A 23,856-nucleotide genomic window follows, 5' to 3' on the forward strand; every position below is an offset into this window, starting at 1 on the left:
GACAAAAGGCTACCAGCAAAGTCACAACCAACACAGTCAAAGGAGGTAGATGCCTTCCAGAGGGTCTAGATCCCACTGCGGCATGCAACGCTTTGTACCCAGAGGAGAGACTTCCCATGAGAAAGCCTTAGGGTGGTTAGAAACATAGCATGGACCCTGGAAACACTCCAGCAGGACAGCAACCAGTCCAGGAATGGTATCACTCGAATCAGGGCCTCCCAGGTCCAAAGTCTCTTATGTCTATAGCACCCTATCCTGAGATGACCTAGAAAAAGCCATGAAGATTCAGCACTCTAAACCGCAAAGATCCATGGGACCCCCAAACCTACCAGTACTTTTAGACTAGACACCCTGGGAGTAGGAGGTCAGTCTAGAATCCCAGGTCAATGGACACAATCCCTCAGCTTCAACCCAATTTCCATGCTAAAGCAAAGCTACTGATACCACAAGCTTATTGTTCTAGCTTTCTTGGTTCTCAAGATGAGAAATTCCTCTATTTGTACAGTGTGATTCTGCAAAAGCTACTTCCTGTCATCTCTGCTTTTCATCAATGAAGCAACTTCCTCATTGACTCTGTCACCTGGATAACTATTTCTCAGTCCTCTCTTGTCTTTTGTACATTTCTACCTTCCAGTCATATCTTGCGCACTCGTTCATCTGTTTTGTACAAATGTTTTGTATCTTTGTAAGTTTCATATTCCATGAAACCTGCATTTTCATCTACCAAAAATAAAATAGCTTTTAGCTATAACCAGTCAGTCAATTAAGCACTTACTAACGCCACGCTTAGTACTGAAATACAAAGAAAGGCAAAAGATAACCTCTCCTCTCAAAAAGTTTATACCTAATGGGGGAGAGAGTGCATGAAACACTACTAGATACAAGCATGCTATATATAGGATAAAGATAATCACCAGAGGGAAGGTACTAGCATTGAAGGGGATCAGGACAGATATAACCTATGGCCTAAGGCTCTCTTCAAAACTCAGGACTCATGGACTGCCCCTGGGAGATAATTGTGAAGGCTCATTTTCATTTTTTAGTTCATTATGTCCCTACCCAAAGTTTTCTTTTAAAAAGTCTCCAAATATAGCCTAGGTATGGCTCAAATCTGTTTCCCCAACCATGGATAGCAGGATCCCTTGCTCCCTCAAAAGTATGCAAGGTCCTAAATGCATTTTGGGTAGGACAATCTTTATTTCACACATTTATAGAAAATGCAAAAGGCTCATAGGAGCCCTTGAAACAGATCTTAGAAACATATAAGGGATTCAAAGCCTTTTCAGGAGCTCATAAGCAGATGTAGAGAACACACCAAGTACTCACAGTAATTCCAACATTCCAGTGTTCCTCAATTATCCTCAGACATGGTCTTCTGGGGCTTGGATCTTTTTGGAAGAGAAATACACTCTGGGTTTGCTGAATAAGCAATCCTCTTCCAAACAGACCTACATCTGACTGAATACTTCACTGTAAAAGCAGTGTGGCAAGGTCCTAAACTCATACTTCCCCAACTTATGGGTGCACCTCACTGCCCTCCAGCCACAAAGGCCATGTAGGTTATCCTCATCTTTCTCCAAGAAGCATGCATGTTCAGGAACTCTCCTTCCCTTTCTTGAAATCAGGACCCCCAACTCTCAAATTTGGGTTACTCTCACTGTAACCCCTAAGGTTCTCAGAGACCCCCAGATCTCCCTTCTCTGGTTACTAGGGTTGATTCTGAGATCCTGCTGCCCAGGGAAGAGAAATCCTCCCGCCATACATAGGAGGTTGAGATTCAGAGACATTACTCATGTTTTGCCCTCTCAAACCTTTAGGATGGGCATTTGTTTGCTTCTGACATGAGCTTCTGTAGGAAGTCTCTCAATTTCATGGCTGCAGCCATTGTTTGGGCTCAGAAAGTCCAGGTTCAAGAATGCTCTTCTCAAGGCAAAATCATGGCTATACCTGCTGTGTGCTTCTAGGGGAACACAGGTCTCTAGCCTCTGAGGTTTCTGCTCCAAGTCCCCTATGCTCCAAACCAGTTAAGCTCTGTTCTGTCATCTGAACTAGACAAAGGTGAAAAGAAGTCCCCAAAGGTCCCAAATCCCCATTGCTTTCTTTCATAGGCTCAAAACAGCAGTTCCTTCCCCTAAGCTCCCACCAGTCAGTTATTTTAGGGACAATCCCATTCCTTGGATACTAATGTCCAAGATTAGATTAGTTTCCAATTCAGGGTCATCTCTGATCTAAATCTTGCCACTGGACCTAGATGGCTCCAGAGGAGAAAGTAAGGCTGGTGACTTTGCACAGCCCTCTGTCATTTAAATCCAATTCACTGGTAAGTCATGGCAACACCTTCCTGATGTCAAGGTTCTCTTGGAGAATGAAGGACAAAGACAGTCCCAATCCTTGGATTCCAATCAGCACAATGAAGAGTTGGGTCTTTGTTGCCAGTGGGTGTCTCCAGATTCTATACTGCATAGGGGGAAGGATAACTCTAAAGTGGATCAGGAAGTGTGACCCAACCCTCATGACACACACACAAAAGGACCTGGATCTAATCACAATACAAATATGGGAGTCAATTCATCACAAAGATATTGACTTGTCACCAGCTGTTTAAGAAGAGAAGGAAAATTGGAATAAGGCCAGTGTTTTTTCCATATGTTCTGTTATCATAATTCTGTTTTCTATTATCAGTTAATTGTCTTACTTCTCGCCAACTTTTCAGAGGGAAGAAAAAAAAGCAAAATTTATTGAAGCCAGAGCTTGCTTAATCCCCTCCTTTCCCTTGATTTCCCACCTGGTCCCTCCACCCCATGCTCCTTTAACTCATCCCCCCCAAAACTCCCTTATTCTTCAGGCCCTGATCAAGGCAAATGTATCCTTGGGCACTTTATCAAGGAGTACAAATGGTACTTCCATTGAGGATAGCCAGCATTTAAATCCTGCCTCAAACTAACTGTGGGACCCTAGGCTAATCGCTTAATCACTCCACCTCAGTTTTCTCTTTTTAAAATGTAACAATAATAGCACATACTTAAGGTTGTGGGGATCAAATGGCATAACCAGATAGATAAAGGTCTTTGCAAACCTTATCGAAGAGCTGGTTATTGTTATCTTTATTGCTTAAGAGTTGTGTGATCCTAGGAAAATCACTTAATCTCTCAGAGACTCAGTTTCCTCATCTGTAAAATGGGATTAATGAAATTCTGGATGTAAAGTGTTTTGCAAACCTATTTTTCTCTAACAGGCTAGATAAGATACATGCATGGTCTCATTCAGAGGCATCACTATCAATCAATCAATCAATAAATATTAATTAAGAGCTTACTATGCACGAGGCTTTAGGTGGTTATTATACCCTAGAATGAGATGGGGGGGGGGAGAGGACACACAAAAAGACCTATTTCCTTATCCATCTTCCCTTCCCACTCCTCCTTCCCCCCAAATGGACCATCTTATAGTTTCTTTCTTATACTTCACTCATTGAATGAAATAGGAAGTGATGACTTCATCACTTTCTGGAGCTGAGCTTACAAAGATAGGTTTCTTGTTCAGTGAATTCTACTCCCTCCTCAAACCTCCCCTCCCCATCCCTCCAACTCCCACCCCCATCTCCCAACTACTATGAGGCTGTTCTGATTGCAAAAAATGCCTGGTATCCCATGAAGTAAGGGGAATTGAAATAAGAGTGAAAGATGCAGGGTCAGAGGGACCTTAGAGATCACAGATCATTACTGTGGAAAAGTCAGGGGAAGAAATGAGCACAACACGCTTTCAGCAAAGCATCAGAATGACATGTACCTTGCACACTGAGGCATAGGACCATAGCTAGGAGGGAGATTTGAGTTCATCCAAGTTCAGTTACCTCATTCTACAGAAGTACCTTGGACAGTTCAGGTCTTGTTGTCTCCCTAACTAGGGGGAAGATCAAGGGACCTGGGATAGCCACAAAGCCCCCTGCTAGGAAGTGCTCTTCCTGCTCCCTTCCCTCCCCACCTCCATCCCCACCTAGGTGTCCAAGGGCAAGGACCAGGTCAACGTTATTAGGAATTCTTCACCACTTCTATTGTATGCATATAGGTACCTAGTTAATATGTCTTCAATGGAAGTGACTAGTAAATTGCTTCAGAGAATGAAGAAAGAACTGAATTTACTGATGCTCCCTCAAAATGCAAATTAGACAACTGGTCCACAGACTCACTCATATAGCTGAAACCTCTCTTCTTGCCTGACAAATCCGCCCATGAGATGCTGGCCTCTGATTACAGCATGTGAACACTTCCTTTCTATAATAGCCTGGGCTCTGTGCTCATCTGGACTTAGTTACTCAGCCATGTGAATGGGCCTCTATATTAGCGAGTGCCAAGATGATGCTCTATGTATATAATGAGATGTGAGTTGAGTACTTATGGTGTTTGACAAAACATTCTTTATTGGAAACAGTTTTCGGTTTGTGAATGCTTAGATCGCTTGGCTTACGGAGAATTTACTTTTGACTGATGGGTTCTTGGCACCCTGATAACCCATCCTCAAGAAGGCATCCGTTCTAGGTTGCCCATCAAAGTTCGTGCTGTGTGTAAGGAACATACATGCCCCTATGACAACAAAAGCCTATGTTCCTAAAAGGAAGTGGTCAAAGAGGCACTTATAGAGGAAAATCAGAGTGATAAAGGAATTCATTTCCTATAGTATCCTTCACTCAGGCAGGTAAAAAGTCATAGGCTTATATTACAGAGGGAACAGGGTATCCCTCTTAAAAGCAGACTGAAGGGGAAGGGGAGTATCTCTCCTACTGGATGGTTAGGACTTTTAGGGAAGGCACTAGATTTTAATCATTATTTTGTTTCTCTGAAGGGTCTGGAGGGGTAGGTGGTAGGTACCACGCCCTGTAGAAGGTACTTAACAAATGGGGCTGCTTGGTACAGTGGGAAAAGCACCTAATTTAGAGTCCAAGCTTGGCTCTGCTATTGATGAACCTTAGTACACTTCTCCCTCTTCCTCCCTGGCTTTTAAAAGTCCTTTGAAGCCTGCTCGAGTCAAGTGGAATCAACAAGCATTATTCAGGACCTTTTCTATACCAGGCACTGGGGTTCAAGTCAATGAACAAACAACAAAAAGTTAATCCCTGCTCTGAAGGAGCTTATTGTCTAAAGAGGGAGACCACATGCAAACCACAAGATAGATCCAGGGTAAATTGAGGATCATTTCAGAGGGAAAGACACTAGAAATAATGGGGATCAGAAAAACCTTCTTGCAGAAGATGCGAACTTAGCTAGAATGTGATGGAAGCTAGAACACAGAAATGAGAAGGAAGGGAATTCCAGGCATGGGTGATAACCAGTGAAAATGCAGGAGGATCTTGTGTCAGGAGCAGCACAGGGGCTAGTGGTCATTGTATTACAGAGCATGTGGAAGAGAATAACATGCAAGAAGACTGGAAAGTGGGAACGAACCCCATTATAAAGGGATTTATTTAAAAGACAAACAAAGCCATGGTATATTTGAAGCAGGATTTAATAGGCAACCACAGGAGTTTATGGAGTAGGGGTGTGATACAATCAGACCTGCGTTTTAGGGAGATCACTTTGATCGCTGAATGGAGGATTGTCTACAGTGAGGAAAAGCTGGCAACATGTAGACCACCCAGAAGGTTTTTGCAATGGTCTGTGGATGTGAGGTGATAAGCACCTGCGGCGGAGTGGTCAGAGAAGAGAAGGGAGCATATATAAGAGATGTCTGGAAGGCAGAATCCACAGAAATTGGTAACATTGGATAAGAGGAATGACAGAACCTGGGGACGATGCCATGGATGGTGATCCGATGGTGATACCTTTGACCCAACCTAGCTTTCCAGCCTCATCCTTCATCACTCCCCTTCGCCCACTACCCAGTGATCCAGACAAACTGACCTTTGCTTTGTTCCTTACCACTCCACCACCCTTCTCTCATCTCTGTGTCTTTGGATCAGCCATTCCTATTTCTGGGAGATAATGTCTTCACTTCTCCCTCAACTGATTCCCTCTCTTCCTTCAAGCCATAGCTCAAGCACCGTCTTCTATACGAAGTCCCCCCTAATGCCTTCAACTGCTCATGCCCTTCCTTCCTAACTACCTTGCATTGATTTTGTATTTGTATTGATTCTTCTCTCATTGTTTGAGGAAACTCTGAGACTGGAAGCTGCAGAAAAGGTACTGATCCACTTTGGGGTGAGTTTGTACACTGGCAGTTTAACAGATCAATGAAAACACAGATCTGGTCCAAAGACACAACACACACACATATCTACACACACTACATAATATATACATATTTTGATATATAATATATTGTTTATTATACTATATATTATTATAAATAATATATTTATATATAATATGTATATTATATATAACATATCACATAAATATATATATTTGGATCAGATCTGTTATTGATCTAGTAAGCTATATAAATATATATGTATGTGTATATATACATATATTATATATATTATATATGTATATATACACACACATATATGCATGTATACACACATGCAAATATCCTAGGCTTTGAGGTGGCACTGTGAATACAAAGACAAAAATGAAAGAGTTCCTGCCCTCAAGGGACTTCCATTCTGGAGGAGAGAGATAACATGTGCTGCCAATCCAACATAATGGATCAGCTTGTGAATGTAGAAGGAGTCACTGCTTACATTAAGAAGGAAGTCCATCAAATTCGCAAGTGGATAGATGAACAAATGGATGTATTGTAAATTCTGGATAGTTTGTAGTCCTCAAATCCCCCGGAGAGGGCAACTGCGCACAGAACCGCTCTGCGAATTCCACAGGCATATTTACATTTGTCTGCCACCTCTCTGTGGCTGAGGATTGTGAATCCTGTGCACAGCACACACAAAAATGGTCTTGTTCCATTCCCTCTCATAGGAACAGACCGAAAAACTGTGGGGTGGGGCCAAGGACTCTGGAGAAAAGTTTTTATGGCCACTCAGTTCATAGAAAATAGCCCAACTGTTCACAGAACTCCAATGTTTGGATTTCTATTCCCTGTCCATTTAGCTATCCATTCATTCACTGGGCAGTCTAATGGATTATGGCTTCTTGCTGTTTATTTCTCAAGCACATTAAAAGGGTTCTCTCACCATCTCCTTCTTTCCTTCTTTCTTCCTTGTCTATGTGTGTTTCCATTTCCTTCTAACTCTGCTTCTTGTTTCTCTCCCCCCTGTCTATCTCTGTTTCCCTCTTCATTAAACCATCTCTCCTCCCGTTATCTTTCTCAGTCTTTTCCTGTGTCTTTCTTTTGAATGGTGTTTCTGACCTACCTTGTCCCTGTCCTCCCCTACTTCTTCTCCCTTAATCTGTCTGTGCCTCTCTCTGCTGGTCCTCCACCTTGTCATAGTTACAATAAAAATAACATTTACATCCCACAGAGAGCAGGATGACTCATCCATACCCCATAGGGTGCTGAATAATTAGCTGATTCAGCAAACAGATGCCCGAGAAATGTCTGATGGTATTTTCTAAAGTCTCCAGTAGCTCTGATGCCTGGCCTTGGAGACTGCTCTAAATGAAGAATTCCTATCCCTCCATCACATCCTGATTTGACCAGGTTACACAAACAGAGGATAATTGTCCCTCCTGTTCTAAGAAACAGGAGACTGGAGGACAGCATGAGATGGGGGGCACATATCGGGAAAGACAAAGGTCAGCATGTTGGCTCTGAAAAGATCAGACAATTTACAGATATATGGGGGCCACTAATCTGAGCCCTTTATTTTAGAGATGAGGAAAATGAGACCCACAGTGACTAAGTGACTTGTCCAATGTCACACCCTTGGTTAATAGCAGATTGAAGGCAGATCTTTCAATTTCAAAGGTAGCTCACACTCCACAAATCCATTCTGTTCTCAAATGCTCATATTTCTAAAATCATTTAGAATTCATTCATTTATTTTAAAAAAAGAGCTACCACTTAATGTCTAATGGTATAATAACAATAGCTAGCATTTATATAGCACTTTAAGACTTGCAAAGCACTGTGCGTGTAATCTTTTGATTTTTAAAACAACCCTGGAAGGTAGACACTTATATTATCTCTATTTTACAGATGGAAACTGAAATGGAAACTGAGAGAAGTTATATGACTTGCCTGGGGTCACTAAGCTAGTAATTGAATGAGATGACATTTGAACTCAGGTCTTCCTCTGTGGAAGAGACTGCCGTGGAAACAGCAGGATTCAGAGTAAGGAATTTGTTGTCGTTGTTGAGTTGTTTCAGGTTTTTTGCATTTCCTTCTCCAACTCATTTTATAGATGAAAAAACTGAGACCAACAGGGTTAAGTGATTTGTCCAGGGTAACACAGCTAGTAAGTGTCTGAGGTTGGATTTGAACTCAGGTTCTCCTGACTCTAGGGCCAGCCCTATATCCTCTGCACTACCTAGCTTCTCCAGAGAATAAGGAATATCTGGCTTCAGATCCTACCACTAGCCCATATCCAGTCTGTGACTCAGTGCCCCAGGCACTGAGACCATAAGTTGCTGAATGGATGCTAGTCTGCATTGGCAGAGGGAGTTGCAAACATCAAAGAAATCAGAGATTGTGGCTTTCCAAAAATTGCTTAAGGTACCATGCAAGGTATTTGAGAATTATATAAAAAGTAAAGAAGACATGTTCCCTGACCTCATGGACTTACAGTCATAGTAGAGGTGGTAAGACGTACACAAAAATTTCTAAGACAAGGTAACGAACGTTAAGTGTGTAAATACAGTTCACAATGTCCAGGAAGTGCTGAGGAACAGAGTAAGAAGTGATCACTTCCAACTACAGGAATGAGGAAACATTTTATGGAGGAGGTGACTTTTGTGAAATTAAGACAATGCTGATAAAAGAGCTTTTTCCCCAAAGACACTGATTGGGCTACAAATTGGCCTTTGGTAACAACTCCACATCAAGACTGCCCTTGATTTTCATTTTAACCAGCAGTCAGCATGGAAAAGTATGACCAGAGGACAAGGAGAGTTATAAGGGATGGGTAAAGAAAGGAAGATGATGTCATCACATGGTGAGATTTTCCTCTACCAGGAAGGACCTGGGGTCTCGTATGACCAAGCGAAAATGGCTGAAAGGAAGCTGATATCCAAGATTGGTAAGGAGATAGTTTGAGAGTGCCTACTTGCCTTCAAACTCAAATCACTTTGCCCAGATAAACAACTTCTTTGGGTATTGAAAGATCTAATGGGCAAGATGGTGAATTTCAGCCAACTGTTGGCATATTGAAGTCCAGGAGGAGGAAGACAGGAAGTACAGGACGGGAGAAAGGTGAGTATCTTATCATTATTATTATTTGTTTAGAGTTTGTAAAGTATAGATAAGTGAACTTCACTTTGATCACTTGGAAAATTTTAGAATGGATAATTAAAGAAAGGTTGGTAAATACCTAGAAAGGAAGGAATGACTATAAAGGAACCAGCTTGGTTTTATCAGGAATGGGTTATGTCAGATTAATCTTATTTCTTTTTGGGTTTTTTTGGCTTGGTCAGAAGTTTAGCAGATGAGGGGAATGTTGTAAATATAATTTACCTAGATTTTAGCAAAGCATTAGATTTTTTTTAAAGGATCCTGTACTATACTTGTGGAAAAGATAAAATGATACACCCAATTAAATGGATTTGGAATTGGTTAAATGGCTGGACTCAAAATGTTGTCAAGGATGCTGTGCCAGCTTGGCAGTGGAATGCTCTAGGGATCTATTCTTGGTCCTTTGATGTTTAATGTTTTTATCAATGACTTGACTGAAGCATACTCATAATTTGCAGGTGACACAAAATTGGCCAGGAGGCATTACCAACACAGTGGATTACAAAGTCAGAATTCAAAAGGATCTTGACAGGCTAGAGTGCTGGGCTGAATCTAATAATAAATTCAATACAGATAAATGTAAAGTCTTGCATTCCAGCCTCAGAATGCCAATTTCACAAGTACTGTAAGGGCGGGAGAGGCATGATCAGACAGCAATTTGCCTGGAATAAAAAAGATTCAGGGATATATACAAACATATGCAATGCCTCCACATTCCCAAACAGCTACTACTACTACTACCACCACTACTACTACTTGTTCTTTTTTCCTTTCTCTCTGTCTCTGACTCTGTCTCTGTCTCTCTCTGTCTCTGTCTCTCTCTCTCTCTCTGTCCCTCTGTCCCTGCCCCCTTTTGTCTCTCTGCCTCTCTCTGTCTCTGTCTGCTATATCTTCAGGCTTATGTAAGATGCTAGTGTAAAAGTAGCTCTTGCCCTCCAAGAGTTTATAATCTAGCTTCAGGGTGTATCCTTAGGAAATGTACTCATATGAAACAGGGAACAATTAATTGAGTGTTGAAAACTGCCTGACTGACATCTTTGCCTCCAAGTAGTTATAATAAGTGTTCAGTAGCCCCCTTTCCAACTGAAGGGATGGTGATTTTTCACAGGATGGTGACAAGCTTGTCAGCATATTCACTAAGGAAAGAAGAGAAAATGAGCTTAGTAGCAGTGCAGAAGCATTTAGCACAGTGCCTGACATAGAGTAAGCAGGTGGTTAAGAAATGTTTACTGGTTGATTGATAGAGTCCTAGGACCTAGAATGCTGGCGATAGGAGGGAACCTGTGGGGTTGTTGTGAGCAATGTGTTTTGTACACAAAAGTATATAAATAAGATCTGTTATTCCCTTTGCTGTGAAAATAATTTGAAAAAAATAATAGCTCGTCTTGCTGCCAACAGCCTGTCTTTCAACATTACTATTGTCCTGCTGATGTGGAAACACTACTGTCTCAGAAAGCTCTTGGTTTCCTGAGCACAGGTCTGCATAGCACACTCCATCCCCTCCTCTGATCTTTTTCATTGGTTCTCATGCCTGGAATGTTCTCCCCCTCCAGGCTGCCTTGGTTTTCTTCCAGTCTCACCTCAAATTCCATTTTCTATAAGAATCTTCCTTTATGTTAGCACTTTCCCTCTGAAATTTCCTCCAGTTTTTCCTGTTTATATATCTTGGATGCAAATTATTGTTTCCATGTTGTCTCCCCCACATTAGAATATAAGCTCCTTGAAGCCAGGCGCTGCCATTTGCTTTTCTTTGTGTTCGGGTCACTTAGAACAATGCCTGACACATGGTAAGCACCTTAATAAGTTCTCACTGATTTGACAGGTCTGTGACCAGCAGTTAGCAATCTCAAGAGATGAGTATTTCCAGCTTTGGTGATACCTTGTGAATTTGAGGGTTCCAGGGTACCTGTGTCAGTACTGGCCACTCAGTGGGGGGCATTCCTACAATGACACCACTTCTTGGGGAAAATGACTACAACAGAGTCATCCATCACTACCCACTGCTACTAACTAGACTGGGTTGGATTGGGGGGGTGGGGGCGTGGCAGAAGGGGAACCAAGGTACATGACAGCAAGTATTCAAAGGACTGTTGGATGTGTCTGCTTGACCTCGAAGGGCAGAACACTCAGAGGAATGGATAAAAGTCGCAAACCAGGGTTTGTATAAATTTAACTGCTAGAGGGTTCTGATCCTGGCCACCATACCAGGCAGAGTACTACATTCTCTGAAGCAGTTGGGTGCTCTATCCTACCGCAAGGGATGTTTGGGGAAGGCTGCAAAGCTCTCTATGATTCCCAGAGAATGTCTGCTTTTCTCCTTCACCCCCATCTCTTTGCGGGTGGCAGCTACTAATCTCATTAACATCTAATGGGTGTGGTCAGCATGGATTGATCCAATCAGAATCACAGCTCTTTAAACACTTACCTACTGGGAAACCACAACTTCCTTCCTGGATTTGCTTGCTCTGTTTCAGTGAACCCTAATCCTACAAATCTGATCGAATGGAGCCAACCACACTCAACATGGCTCACTGCACACAGTGTTAAATAGTCATAATTAAAACAGGGAGCACTTGACCTCTGTGCCTCAGCTTTTCTTAGAGAAAAGCAGTCCTTAATGAGGCATGCCCCAAACCCCTCAGAGTTTAGGAAAGGTCAAGTTCTGGGTGCTTTCTCCTCTGCCCATGGATAAAACCCCATAGCACCTGCATCTTTTGCCATCCAATGCCCATCATTTCTTCCCTTGATTCCCTCCTTGGCAGGAAAAGTCTGACATCTCCCTCCTAACTTCTGTCCCTAACTTTAGTCACAGCAGGAGAAGACCATCATTTTGGGAGGACCATGAAAGGGCTATGTTTTCTCCGGATAGGAAGATGGAACAGTCCAAAAGTTGCTTGGGATGCCCCTTCTCAGGTATACTACAGGAAAGGTTTTTATGACAGTTCAATTTGGATGAGATTGCCTCTGAAATACCTTCCAACTCCAAAATCCTTTGACTCTATGAAATTCAAAGATTTTCTAAGATATAGCTCCTGCTCTCATAAAACTTACAGCCTAACTGGGGAAACAGGATACATAACACATAAACTAGAGAACAAAATCTGAACATTTTTCAAATTGATTGGTGCCCATAACAGTGTTAGGATCTGGAAAAGTGACACTGAGTTGGCTAAGCTCTTATTTCTATCCAATGCATCCCCTCCTGGAAAAACAATTTCATCCAAATACCAAGCTTATCCTGGGTTTTCTTTTCCATGCTTCAAAACAAAGACACCAAAAAATATAAAGCCATTTCTACCCCTGAAACAATGGCGATAGAACTGTACTGGCTTTTTTAAAAGTTGGTCAGCACTTTTTAAAATACTCAAATATTCTACTTTTAGAGATATATCTCCACATCTAAACTTGCTTACTGAGTGTTCTTTAGAGTGTGTGTTAGTAGAAAGATAGATGTGCAGTGAGAGGCATACGTTTGCTTCATTTTTGCCTTTTATTACTTGCTACTTGTCTGACCCTGGGAAAACCACTTTCAAGTTTCTTCATCCTTAAAATGAGGAGGTTATTGTCAATGGTCCCCTCTGGATTTTATGACTTTAAGATTTCATTTGGTTTCTAATGTCACTTAATGTCTCCATGCATTTGGATAGGGCTGATGGGCTGAGTGGAAGATACCCGTACTTGCCTTTTTAAAAGCTAGATCTCACATATGAATGATACGGTGTGAGACAAAGGTCACTCTGATGTAATGAATACTTTTAGATGTTAGGTGGCACAGTGAATAGTGGCCTTGAGTCAGGGAGGCTCACCTTTCTGAGTTTAAATCTGGTCACAGATACTTACTAGCTATGTGATCCTGAGCAAATCACTTAACTCTGTTGGCCTCAGTTTCCCTATTTGTAAAATGAACTGGAGAAGGAAATGGCAAACCACTTCAGTATCTTTGCCAACAAAACCCCAAATGGGGTCACCAAGAGCCACATATGACTGAACAACAAATTTCTAAATGTATTACTACTATAGTTACAGTCTGGCCATATTGAGTACCTTCCCTCAGAGGAAAAGAAATAGTCAGAATGACTGATGGAGCTACAGGTATGGACATGATAGCTGAGAAATTTTATCAATACCTAAGTGTAGCCTTTGGTCCTTCTTAGGATGGGTGTACTAGAAGATGTCTGGAGTCTGTTTCTCTTTGAATGACATATTTGGGTCCCTAGAATCTATCCTGAAGTCCTGATTGGGCTGGTTGCCCAGAAGGCTTGCTCCTTCGTCTCTCAACACCAGAACCAAACAATAAACATTTATCAAGTGCCTACTATGTGCCAAGCTAAATGAGACCTGAGATGTGCTCACACAAACCTGAGATGAATTTGAGATAGTGAAACTACCTGTATCCTCAATAACTTTTTCCCACTAGATTGGTTTGTAGGATAAAATGAAACTTATAGCTAGATCAACTGAGGGTGGAGCTCTGTTTTTATGTCTTAAAACTGGGGCCAGCAAACCACTAAAGGTCAAATCTGACTTGCAGACTGTTTCTGTACTCTCCAGGAGCTAAGAATAGTTTTTTACATTTTTAAATATAACAAAACATTATTTTAAAATGAAGGGGGAAAAACATTCTTAGTTCAGAGAACCAAAAACATGAGATTGCATGAATTTGACCTCAGTTTTCCCTCCCTTAAAATCTCAGATTACAGGATTGGCAGGATTAGATATTTTTATTAATGCCCCCATCTCAATTTATTCATCTAGATATGGAGGGGATCCTGGGTTCTTTTCATTTCTACCAATGGAGTGAGGACACTCCCTCTACAAACTGGAAAAGCTTTGTATCTGTGCCTAGCAAAGGGACTGTAATGTCTTTTCTTCCAGGACCAGGCTAGCTACATCAGCCAGAAGGCTGACCATCATGAAATCAATCTTCTTGTGCAGAGCAGGCTTGCACACTACCCACACTGACAAAAATTGCAGATTGTAGTCTACTCTAACAGTATATTTTCACAAATAAAAAGCTATTTGAAACATAAAACATTAAACAATTACTTCACCCATAGTAGCTTGATGCAGCACTAAATTAGGGATCAAAAAACAGGTGTTTGAATTTTGAGTCTGTCACTTACTAACTGCGTGGCTCTGAGTCCATGACCTCATTTCTCTAATTTGGTCCATTGATAAAATGAGGAAATCAGATTAGATGATCCTTCAGGTTCTTTCCAGCTCCATAGCCTATGATCTCTAAGTGCATAAGAAGAGGATTAACAAAGGTATGTAAGGCCTATTTTCACAATTGAGGATGAGTGGGACAGACTTAGTGAAGACTCCTCAGATTGTAATTTTTCTCCCAGGGGTGAGGTAAGGCCTAAAGGCTCAAGGTTACAATATTTTTAGAATAGAATAGTTCCATATAAGGATATAAAACTGTGTAGTGTATTAGGGTCTCAATGATTGGACAAAACTTACATAATTCCTCGATGTCTTCATTTCAAAAGGGATTGGTTAGATTTCGTGTCTAGAATGTAAGACCATATTCTCAGCTAATGAGGATAATGGTCAGTGGGGGGGAGGAGGGACTTGCGTTAGGGTCTATATAAATCACTGTCCTGTTCTTTGTCTTCGGCTTTCCTACTCCTACAGGTGAGCCCCGCTTCTCGAGAATCGAATAAATCACTTTTCTGTCATCACTTTGAGAGGCCTCTGAGTAATTGATTTATGTAGGGACCTGAGCCATCCCACACAAGGACATCCATGAAGGTTTCATTTGGAAGCAAAGGTTCACTTGAGGTATGACTACAGGCTCCAGGTAACAGCTCTAGGTTAAGGTTACCCTTAACCACTAAATACCACCCCTCTTTTTCCCTCCTCCCAGTACAGCTCTACCCAGTGACCACCAAGGTGTAGCTCTGTAGTGTGTACATGGAGAACAGTGGAACAGGATCAGGCTACAAAAAGCTTGCCAGGTAGCAGACTGTTGGGGAAGACTAAGCAATTTGGATTTTTTTTTGGTAGTCAGTAGGGATCCCACGAATTTTGAGCAGAGATGTAAAACATTTAGGCTTTGAGAAGTCTAGAAAGAGATCAACCCTAGATCTCTTGAACAGAGTTGTGTTTATCCTTCATAGCTCAAGTCAGATCCAGCAAGCTGAGAGGTCAATATAAATATTCCCCTTGTATGTCCCCATTTGCAAAAGAAAATGTCCTTTTAAAACAGCATGAAAATATTTCACTCTTGTTTGCATATTTAAAAATTAATCATGTGTTCCCTTTGCTCATAGGGATCTAGATAGAAGTCCAGGGCTGGGATTGAATTCAAAGCCTCCTAACAAATCTAAATAAAATGTTCTTCTCCTTGACATGAGGTGTAGCCTATGAGTTCCATACCCAGGAGTTACTCAAAGTTGTTTACAGACTCCAAATCCCCAGATAATACAGATGAAATTGTGGTTCTATGGTTACATGAAAACCTTTCATATTTGTCTGCAATATGGAAACTGGCATGAATGGATGTATTTTGTTCACAAACAGAGGTGGCACTGTTTGATGCATGGAGGTCATGAGTACAGCAGATATGACCGTGCTTTAGAGTCGCCTTTTCAATCCAGTTCCATAAATGTTTATCAAGGGCTCACTAGGTATAAGCCTGCTAGGTCTTGGGAGCACAAAGACACATTTGGAATTAGTTTTGGGGGAATCCCATTTCTTTCGACCTGGCAAATCCTAGGATTTAGTAAATCCCTGCCTCATTTTACACATGAGGAAATGGAGAACCAGAGAAATCATTAGCTTGGGCTTTTCTCTTCTCTAGGCTCCAAAATAAAGGAATTGAACAAGATCATCTCTTCATCTCTTCTCCTCTTAGATCCCTTAGCTACCAATGCCCACCTCAGGTGCCATCTCCTACAGGAAGCCTTTCCTGATCCCTCTTGTTGTTAGTAGGGTTTATTTAATTTATTTTGTAATTATCTATGTAGTGGCTGCTAAGTGGCACAGTGGATAAAATGTCTGCCCTGGAGTCAGGAGCACCAGAGTTCAAATCCAACCTCAGACACTTACTAATTGTGACTAACTGTCACTAACAAGTGACCTTGGACAAGTCACTGAACCCTGTTTGCCTCAGTTTCCTCATCTATAAAATTAGCTGAAGAAGGAAATGGCAAAGTACTCCAGTGTCTCAGTTGAGAAAGTCCCAAAATGGGATCGTGAAGATATGGCTGAAATGCCTGAACAATTAAAATTACTTTATATTTCCCAGAACCAAGTTGCCAGGCCATTTCCTAGGTATCCCCATACCTCATACCCTTTCCTAGCTTCCCTTTAAATGTTTTTTGTCTGTCTTTTGGGATATAAATTCCTTAAGGTCACAGACTCCCTTCCTTGTATTTGTATTTCAAGTATTTAGCACAGAGCCTAGCGAGCAGGCATCATTTAGCTATTACAGATTCCCTGGCTTTCTTGCCATTTTAAAATTTACTATTTTTTTTTTTTAGTCCACAAGCTCTCTCTCTCTCTCCTGAAAAGTAACAAGAAGAACCCTGAAACAAATCAGCTTAGTCAGATAAAACAAACTGACACAATGACCATGTACAAAAATACGTTTCAATCTGTATCGTTAGTCTGTCTTCTCTCAGGAAGCAGGTGGTATCCTTTTATTCCTCTGGGATGGTTCTCACTCGTTCTTTGATTCAGTTTCAGGAAGAAGAAAAGTTCACCTCTATTTTACTAGGATCCTCCCAAGCACCTGCTCCGTGGCCTTCCCCAGCATCTGCAGGTTTCTTCCCAACTACTGAGTCCCCCAATACCGATTAGTAATGACTTAAGTTTCAAAGCTTTTTCTTCCTAAATCATCTCATTAGGGAAAAAAAAACCATCCACCCAACCTCCTAGGAGCAGACAGCTGGGTATAGGGGGAAACAGGGAGGGGGAGGTAGTAATTCTTTATTTTCTGATGCCTTTCTCTCTCTGACTCCAGTAAGTTCTCATGAGTCTGTCAGCCACTTAATAACCACTGGGAAATGAGTTGGAGAGGCGGCTCAGTGGCTGGTGCACCCAGAACAATAGACTCTAATTGTTTCCATTATAGATAGCTTCAGCAGAAAGACCTGGGAATGAATGAACATGAATATGAATGGATGGATGCTATACTTTCACCACTTAGAGGTGGTCCTTCTTAGAAAAAGATGGATGGAAAGTTCAAATAAAGGAAGCTTGCACAGGCCTGACAGTTCTGAGGCCAAAAAGGATCTGACTTAAGGGCTGTCTGATTATAGACTTTGTTAATTACCACAGATACCTTACATATTACAGCCAATCAAAGGACCGGTTCCTTTACCCCAGGCAGGTAAAAGTCTATCCAGAATAAATAAGAAAGAATACCAATTATATTTACTTTTCTATCCACATCTTCTATCTCCACGTTTCCCCACCCCACCCCCAACACACACACACACACACACACACACACACACACACACACACAAAATACACAAAACAAATCAAAGAAAGCAGTCTTAGGGGCTCAATTTACTCTATCACTGGAGTTTGTGTATTTTATTTTTCTAGTTTTTTGAGAGAAAACTAGACAGATATTATTAATATTATCTTCAAAACAATGGTTTGCTACCAATTCTATAATCTGTTGACTCTCCCTGGTTGGGGAGGAGAGGGTAGAATAGAAAAAGATGTCATTAGCCATTGCAATCTACAACTATTAATAATTTTAAAGACATTTGAGCCAATAGTTTTAGCCTCTTACAAAATATTTTACCAGAGCTACAAAAACCACAGCAAGAAGACTGGTTGGAATTTTAGTGCTCTTGCCCTTCCTCTACCTTCTGATGCTTTTATGATACATAAAAATAGTCAATAAATTGACAGGCAGCCAGGGTGAGGAGTTGAAGCCTGGAGCTGGAGAATCCACAGGCTAGCCCTATGCTCTGGAATAATCAAGAGTTGGCAATGGTAGTAGTAACTTGGACTATGGTCATGATTTAAGATCATAAACTTAAAGAATGTAAGAGCTGGGAGGGACCCCAAAGATTAAGCATCTTAATCAGTCATAACTAGGGTGGGGTGACTAGTACTTTATCCAGGAAGCTACAATTTAGAGGGTGCCAAAATGTAAAAGACTGCATAATTTTAAAATTTGTTACATTTTGGACAGCTTTCTCCTTTAGCAACTTAGGAATAACTGAGTTTACCGCTTGGTTAGCAAGAATAATTAAGCTGGAAACTACCAGATGGTGCCCTTTCCATAACCCTTATTTCCATCCCAATGGCCACATACCAGGTGAGTGTCTCCTTGTTCCCACCCTCTTCCCTATGCCCCACTCACCCACATAAGCCTCCCCAGCAGCCTCTTGGTGTCTCAGAGTGGTCCCCCTCTGCCTTCCCACTTTTTCTTGCAGTATTTTCACATCGTTAATTACAAAGTTGATTTAAAGGCACATTTTGTGCTGCATACTTTGCATGTCAAAATTGTTACCTACAGGTCTGCTTCTAATCTAACTCATTCTTCTTATAGATAGGGAAACACAGACCCACGGAGATTAAATGACTTTCTCAGGGTCACACTATCTATCCAAAAGCAATCAGTTCTCAAGTTTCATCTTCTAGTGAAGGGAAGCACATACTTTCAAATCTCATGTTGAAGAAAGGGAGGTGTTTCCCCTGAGTACTATGGAGTTATCAGGGCCACTGTACAGAGGCCCAAAGTCATAACTCCTACCTACAACATGAGTGGTCTCCCCCAGTATGTAGGATTCTCCACTTTGAAGTTCTTTGAAGCCCCAGATTACATCCCAAAACAATCATAGAAACTTGTTGCCAAGGTCACAAAATCTGGGTCAACAGGTTATGTGCCTCTTTAATTTAGAAAACTGGGGAGGGGTGTTAGAGGCACAAGGCTTACAGGTTTGACCATGCCTAGTCTCACCTGTCACTGACTATAGGTGGCACAATAGATAGCATGCCTTGCCTGCAGTCAGGAAGACTCATCTTCCTGAGTTCAAATCTGACCTCAGACACCAACCCTAGGCAAGTCACTTAACCCTATTTGACTCAGTTTCCTCATCTGTAAAATGAGTTGGAGAAGGAAATGACAAACCCCTGCAATATCTTTGCCAAGAAAACTCCAAATGGGGTCATGAAGAGTCAGATCTGACTGAAAAATAACTGAATAACAGTTTCCCCTAAAAGATTACCGGTACAATGGACTGTTTTCAATGTAACTGGCAATATATCTCTTCACTGACCATGGCCTTTGTAACTTTATTTCATTGAGGTTTTTTTGGGGGGGGGGTAGGGTGGGAATTATGTGAGACGCATTTTGAAACACTCCAAAACAAGAAGCCTTTCCCAGTTATTCCTGGACACATCTAAAGAAGCTCTCTTCACCCTCGGCTCCCTCTCTCTGCTTGCATACAGAATGATAAGCGTACATATCATCTAAGCAACTCCTAGATTTCAGCAAGAAACGCAAAAGAAAGCTTTTACCCTTGGGAAATCTGTTTAATTTGTAGTTTAAAAATGTAAAAAGGGTCTCTGAGAAATTTCAAGCTAGGAGCCCAGCATTTTAACATACTACCTCCATCATTATCAGTGATGATATATTTTCCTCCCTGTTCTTAGTCTCTATACCATAGGTCAAGGCCACTTAAAAAACATATTTTCTCAGAATCAGAGAGTAGAAGGGACCTTAGAGATTACCTAATTCAAGACATTCATTTAAAGATAGAGAAACTGAGGCCAAGAAGGATCAATGATTTTCCCAGAGCTCTCTAGGTAGCTTGTGACAGAGTTAGCGCCAGAATTCAGGTTCACTGATTTCCAGAATGCTGCTCACTGTCTTTTTCTTACTATGAACTTGATAGACGTTAACAAACATCAATACTTCCATTTTACAAAGACAAACAGAAAAGAGAACAACATGGGAAGCTATGACCTCTTTCACATATGTAGTTTCTTTTTTAAGAAGTCTAAATTAAAGTTAACATGGTGGTATCCACATTTCCCTTCTGAACCCTGATGCTTTCTTCTGTGTATTTTAAATTTTTCATTGACATTATTTTCCTTATTTTTCCTTTTTTTCATCTCAATCGCTGCGCACCTGCTCCCCGTAAAATAAAATCTTCCTCTCATAACAAATAAGTATTGTTAAGCCAAACAAATTCATGTGAAGGGCAGCATACTTTATCACCAGTTTCTGGAGTTGGGATTAGTCAGTGTTTTTCTCCCTATACTAGAATGCCTTTGCTTGAAGACACAGATGAAACAGACTATGTTACACCTGATATAATTCATCTTACTGCACTTAACCTATCATTCAGTTCAGTCACGGATTCTAAAGGCATTTTTACTACGCATAGGGCACTGTGCTAAGTGTTAGAGATGCAAAGGTGACAGAAAAATGAAATAATCCCTTGTCCTCAAGGATCATCCATTCTCCTAGGGGGATGAACCAACATTTATTCCATGTTTACTGTGTGTTAGGCACTATATTAAGCACTGGGGAATACAACAAAACACTACCCAAGTAAAGACAAAGTATGTGCAAAGTGATGAAGGATGGCTTTAAGAGGGTGAGAAGGAGTGAGGGACTGATCCTCTTGCGGTTCTAGAGCAGCAGTTTTTAACTTTTTTTATGCCATGGACCCCTTTGGTGTCTGGCAAAGGAGGAAGAGCCTGAACTGCACTCTGAAGGACACTAGGGACTCTTCAAATTCCCTGCCCTCAAGAAGCTTACATCCTGTTGGAATGGCTGGAGCTTCACTGTCTACATCTTCAGTGTGGCCATCCTTACTCGTTTGACTAACCTAAGGACAGAAGCAGGGTGGATAGAAAAGTAAAGGCGAATAAGCAACAGTTCATCTGGGGACTTAGCATTTAACCACATGACAGTGGGCTTCACAGTTCACTTTTCTCCTCTGTAAAATGGGGATGCAAGGTTTCTGGAAGGAGAGTATTCTGTAATGCTATTAAACCTATGGAAATAGTTTGGTCCATTTTCCTTACCCGATGGTGCCATCTGCCAGCCAGCCTGTGGTGCACGTGGCAAAGGAACATTCCAGCACTGCTCTCCGCAGCTCTGCTGCAGTAGCAAGGTGAGCCCCAGAGGCCACACAGGAAGCCCGAGCCACAGACAGATCCAGGCCCTGAGAGCCATTCCAAGATTCCAACACGAAGAGTTTTCCTGCAAAAGAACACAGACATAAGCAGACCCATCAGTCTGAGCGAGACAAGCACCTGTCTGGGTCTATTCCTCAGGGCCAGGCATCTGGCAAGTCATCCTATTCCCCCAGGTCTTCCCATTCTAGAACAGCAGTTATTAACTTTGTGTGTAAATGTGTGTGTGTGTGTGTGTGTGTGTGTGTGTGTGTGTGTGTCCTGGGTCCCTTTGGCAGCCTGGCAAAATACATGAACCCCTTTGAAGAAAAATGTTTTTAAATTCAAAAAATAAGATGCATAGGATTACAAAGGAAACCAATTATATGTATACATATTTTTTTTTAAGTTCCTGGATCCCAAGTTAAGACTCCTAAATCTAAAGGACCCCAAAGCCCTTTAACCAGATCATTCCCATTTTATGCATCATTTCGTCACATGATAGTATTTCTATCCTAGATTCAGTCCTTAGAAATTATTCACCCACATGTACAAAAATATTTAGAGCACCTCTTCTTGTGGTGGCAAAGAACTGGAAATTAAGGGGATGCCCATCAGTTGGGGAATGGCTGAACAAGTTGTGGTATACGAATGTGATGGAATACTGTTGTGCCATAAGAAATGATGAACAGGCAGACTTCAGAGAGGCCTGCAAGGACCTATATGAACTGATGCTGAGTGAAAGGAGCAGAACCAGGAGAACTTGGTACACAGCAACAACCACAGTGTGTAAGGAATTTTTCTGGTAGACTTAGCCCTTCACAGCAATGCAAGGACCTAAAACATTCCCAATGGACTCTTGAGGCAAAATACCCTCCACATCCAGAGAAAGAACTATGGAACTGGATCGCAGAATGAGGCAGACTACTTTCTCTTGTGTTATGCTTTGTTTTGTTTTCTCTTCATGGTTTCTCTCATTCATTTTAATTCTTCTACGCAACATGACTAAGGTGAAAATGTATTTAGTAAGAATGTATGTACAGAAGCCATATAAGACTGCATGCCTTCTTGGGGCGGGAGGGGGAGAAAATCTAAGATTTATGGAAGTGATTGTAGAAAACTGAAAACAAATAAATTAACTTAAAAATAAAAGAAATGATGAGCAGGTAGATTTCAGAAAAACCTGGAAAGACATGAATGAACTGATGCTGAGTGAAGTGAGCAGAACCAGGGGAACACTGTACACAGCAACAGCCACATTGTGTGATGATTAACTGTGATAGACTTAGTTTTTCTCAGTAATACAATGATCCAAGACAATTTCAAAAGATTCGTGAAATAGGGATAATAATAATCTAAGTGCTTTACAATTATATCATTTGATTCTCACAACAACCTTAGGAGGTAGGTAAAATAGTCTGAATCTTTTTTTTTTTAAATTTATTTATTTAACTTTTAACATTCATTTCCACAAAATTTTGAGTTCCAAATTTTCTCCCCATTTCTCCCCTCCCCCACCCCAAAACGCCAAGCATTCTAATTGCCCCTTTCACTGATCTGCCCTCTCTTCTAACATCGCTCCCTTCTCTTGTTCCCATCTTCTCTTTTGTCCTGTAGGGCCAGATAACTTTCTATACCCCATTACCTGTATTTCTTATTTCCTAGTAGCAAGAACAATACTCGACAGTTGTTCCTAAAACTTTGACTTCCAATTTCTCTTCATCCCTCCGTCCCAACCCATTCCCTTTGGGAAGGCAAGCAATTCAATATAGGCCATATCTGTGTAGTTTTGCAAATGACTTCCATGATAGTCGTATTGTGTAAGACTAACTATATTTCCCTCCATCCTATCCTGCCCTGCGTTGCTTCTGTCTCTCTTTGGATTCTATCCCTCCCCAAGAGTGTTGACTTCAAATTGCTCCTTCCTCCCACTGCCCTCCCTTCCATCCTCCCCCCCCCACCCTGCTTATCCCCTTCTCCCCCACTTTCCTGTATTGTAAGACAGGTTTTCATACCAAAATGAGTGTGCATTTTATTCCTTCCTTTAGTGGAATATGATGAGAGTAAGCTTCGTGTTTTTCTCTCACCCCCCCCCCCCTTTTTCCCTCCACTGAAGAGTCTTTTGCTTGCCTCTTTTATGAGAGATAATTTGCCCCATTCCATTTCTCCCTTTCTCCTCCCAATATATTTCTCTCTCACCACTTATTTTCATTTTTTTAAGATATGGTCCCATCCTATTCAATTCAATCTGTGCTCTCTGTGCTGTGTGTGTGTGTGTGTGTGTGTGTGTGTGTGTGTGTGTGTGTGTGTAATCCCACCCACTACCCAGATACTGAGAAGTTTCAAGAGTTACAAATATTGTCTTTCCATGTAGGAATGTAAACAGTTCAACTTTAGTAAGTCTCTTATGAG

The 23,856-nt window shown here is 41.3% G+C and overlaps 1 protein-coding gene across 1 annotated transcript in view; it reads right to left on the reverse strand.

Moving 5' to 3' along the window:
• SUSD5 (sushi domain containing 5) overlaps positions 1 to 23,856 on the reverse strand; it is a 103,867-nt gene that overhangs the window by 63,191 nt on the left and 16,820 nt on the right. Inside the window, exon 2 of the mRNA XM_072651481.1 lies at positions 21,355 to 21,532. Coding sequence (XP_072507582.1) covers positions 21,355 to 21,532 — 178 coding nt within the window. The remainder of the gene's footprint in view (positions 1 to 21,354; positions 21,533 to 23,856) is intronic.

This window comes from Notamacropus eugenii, chromosome 3 (assembly GCF_028372415.1).
Source record: "Notamacropus eugenii isolate mMacEug1 chromosome 3, mMacEug1.pri_v2, whole genome shotgun sequence".
In the NCBI taxonomy this organism is placed as follows: Eukaryota; Metazoa; Chordata; class Mammalia; order Diprotodontia; family Macropodidae; genus Notamacropus; species Notamacropus eugenii.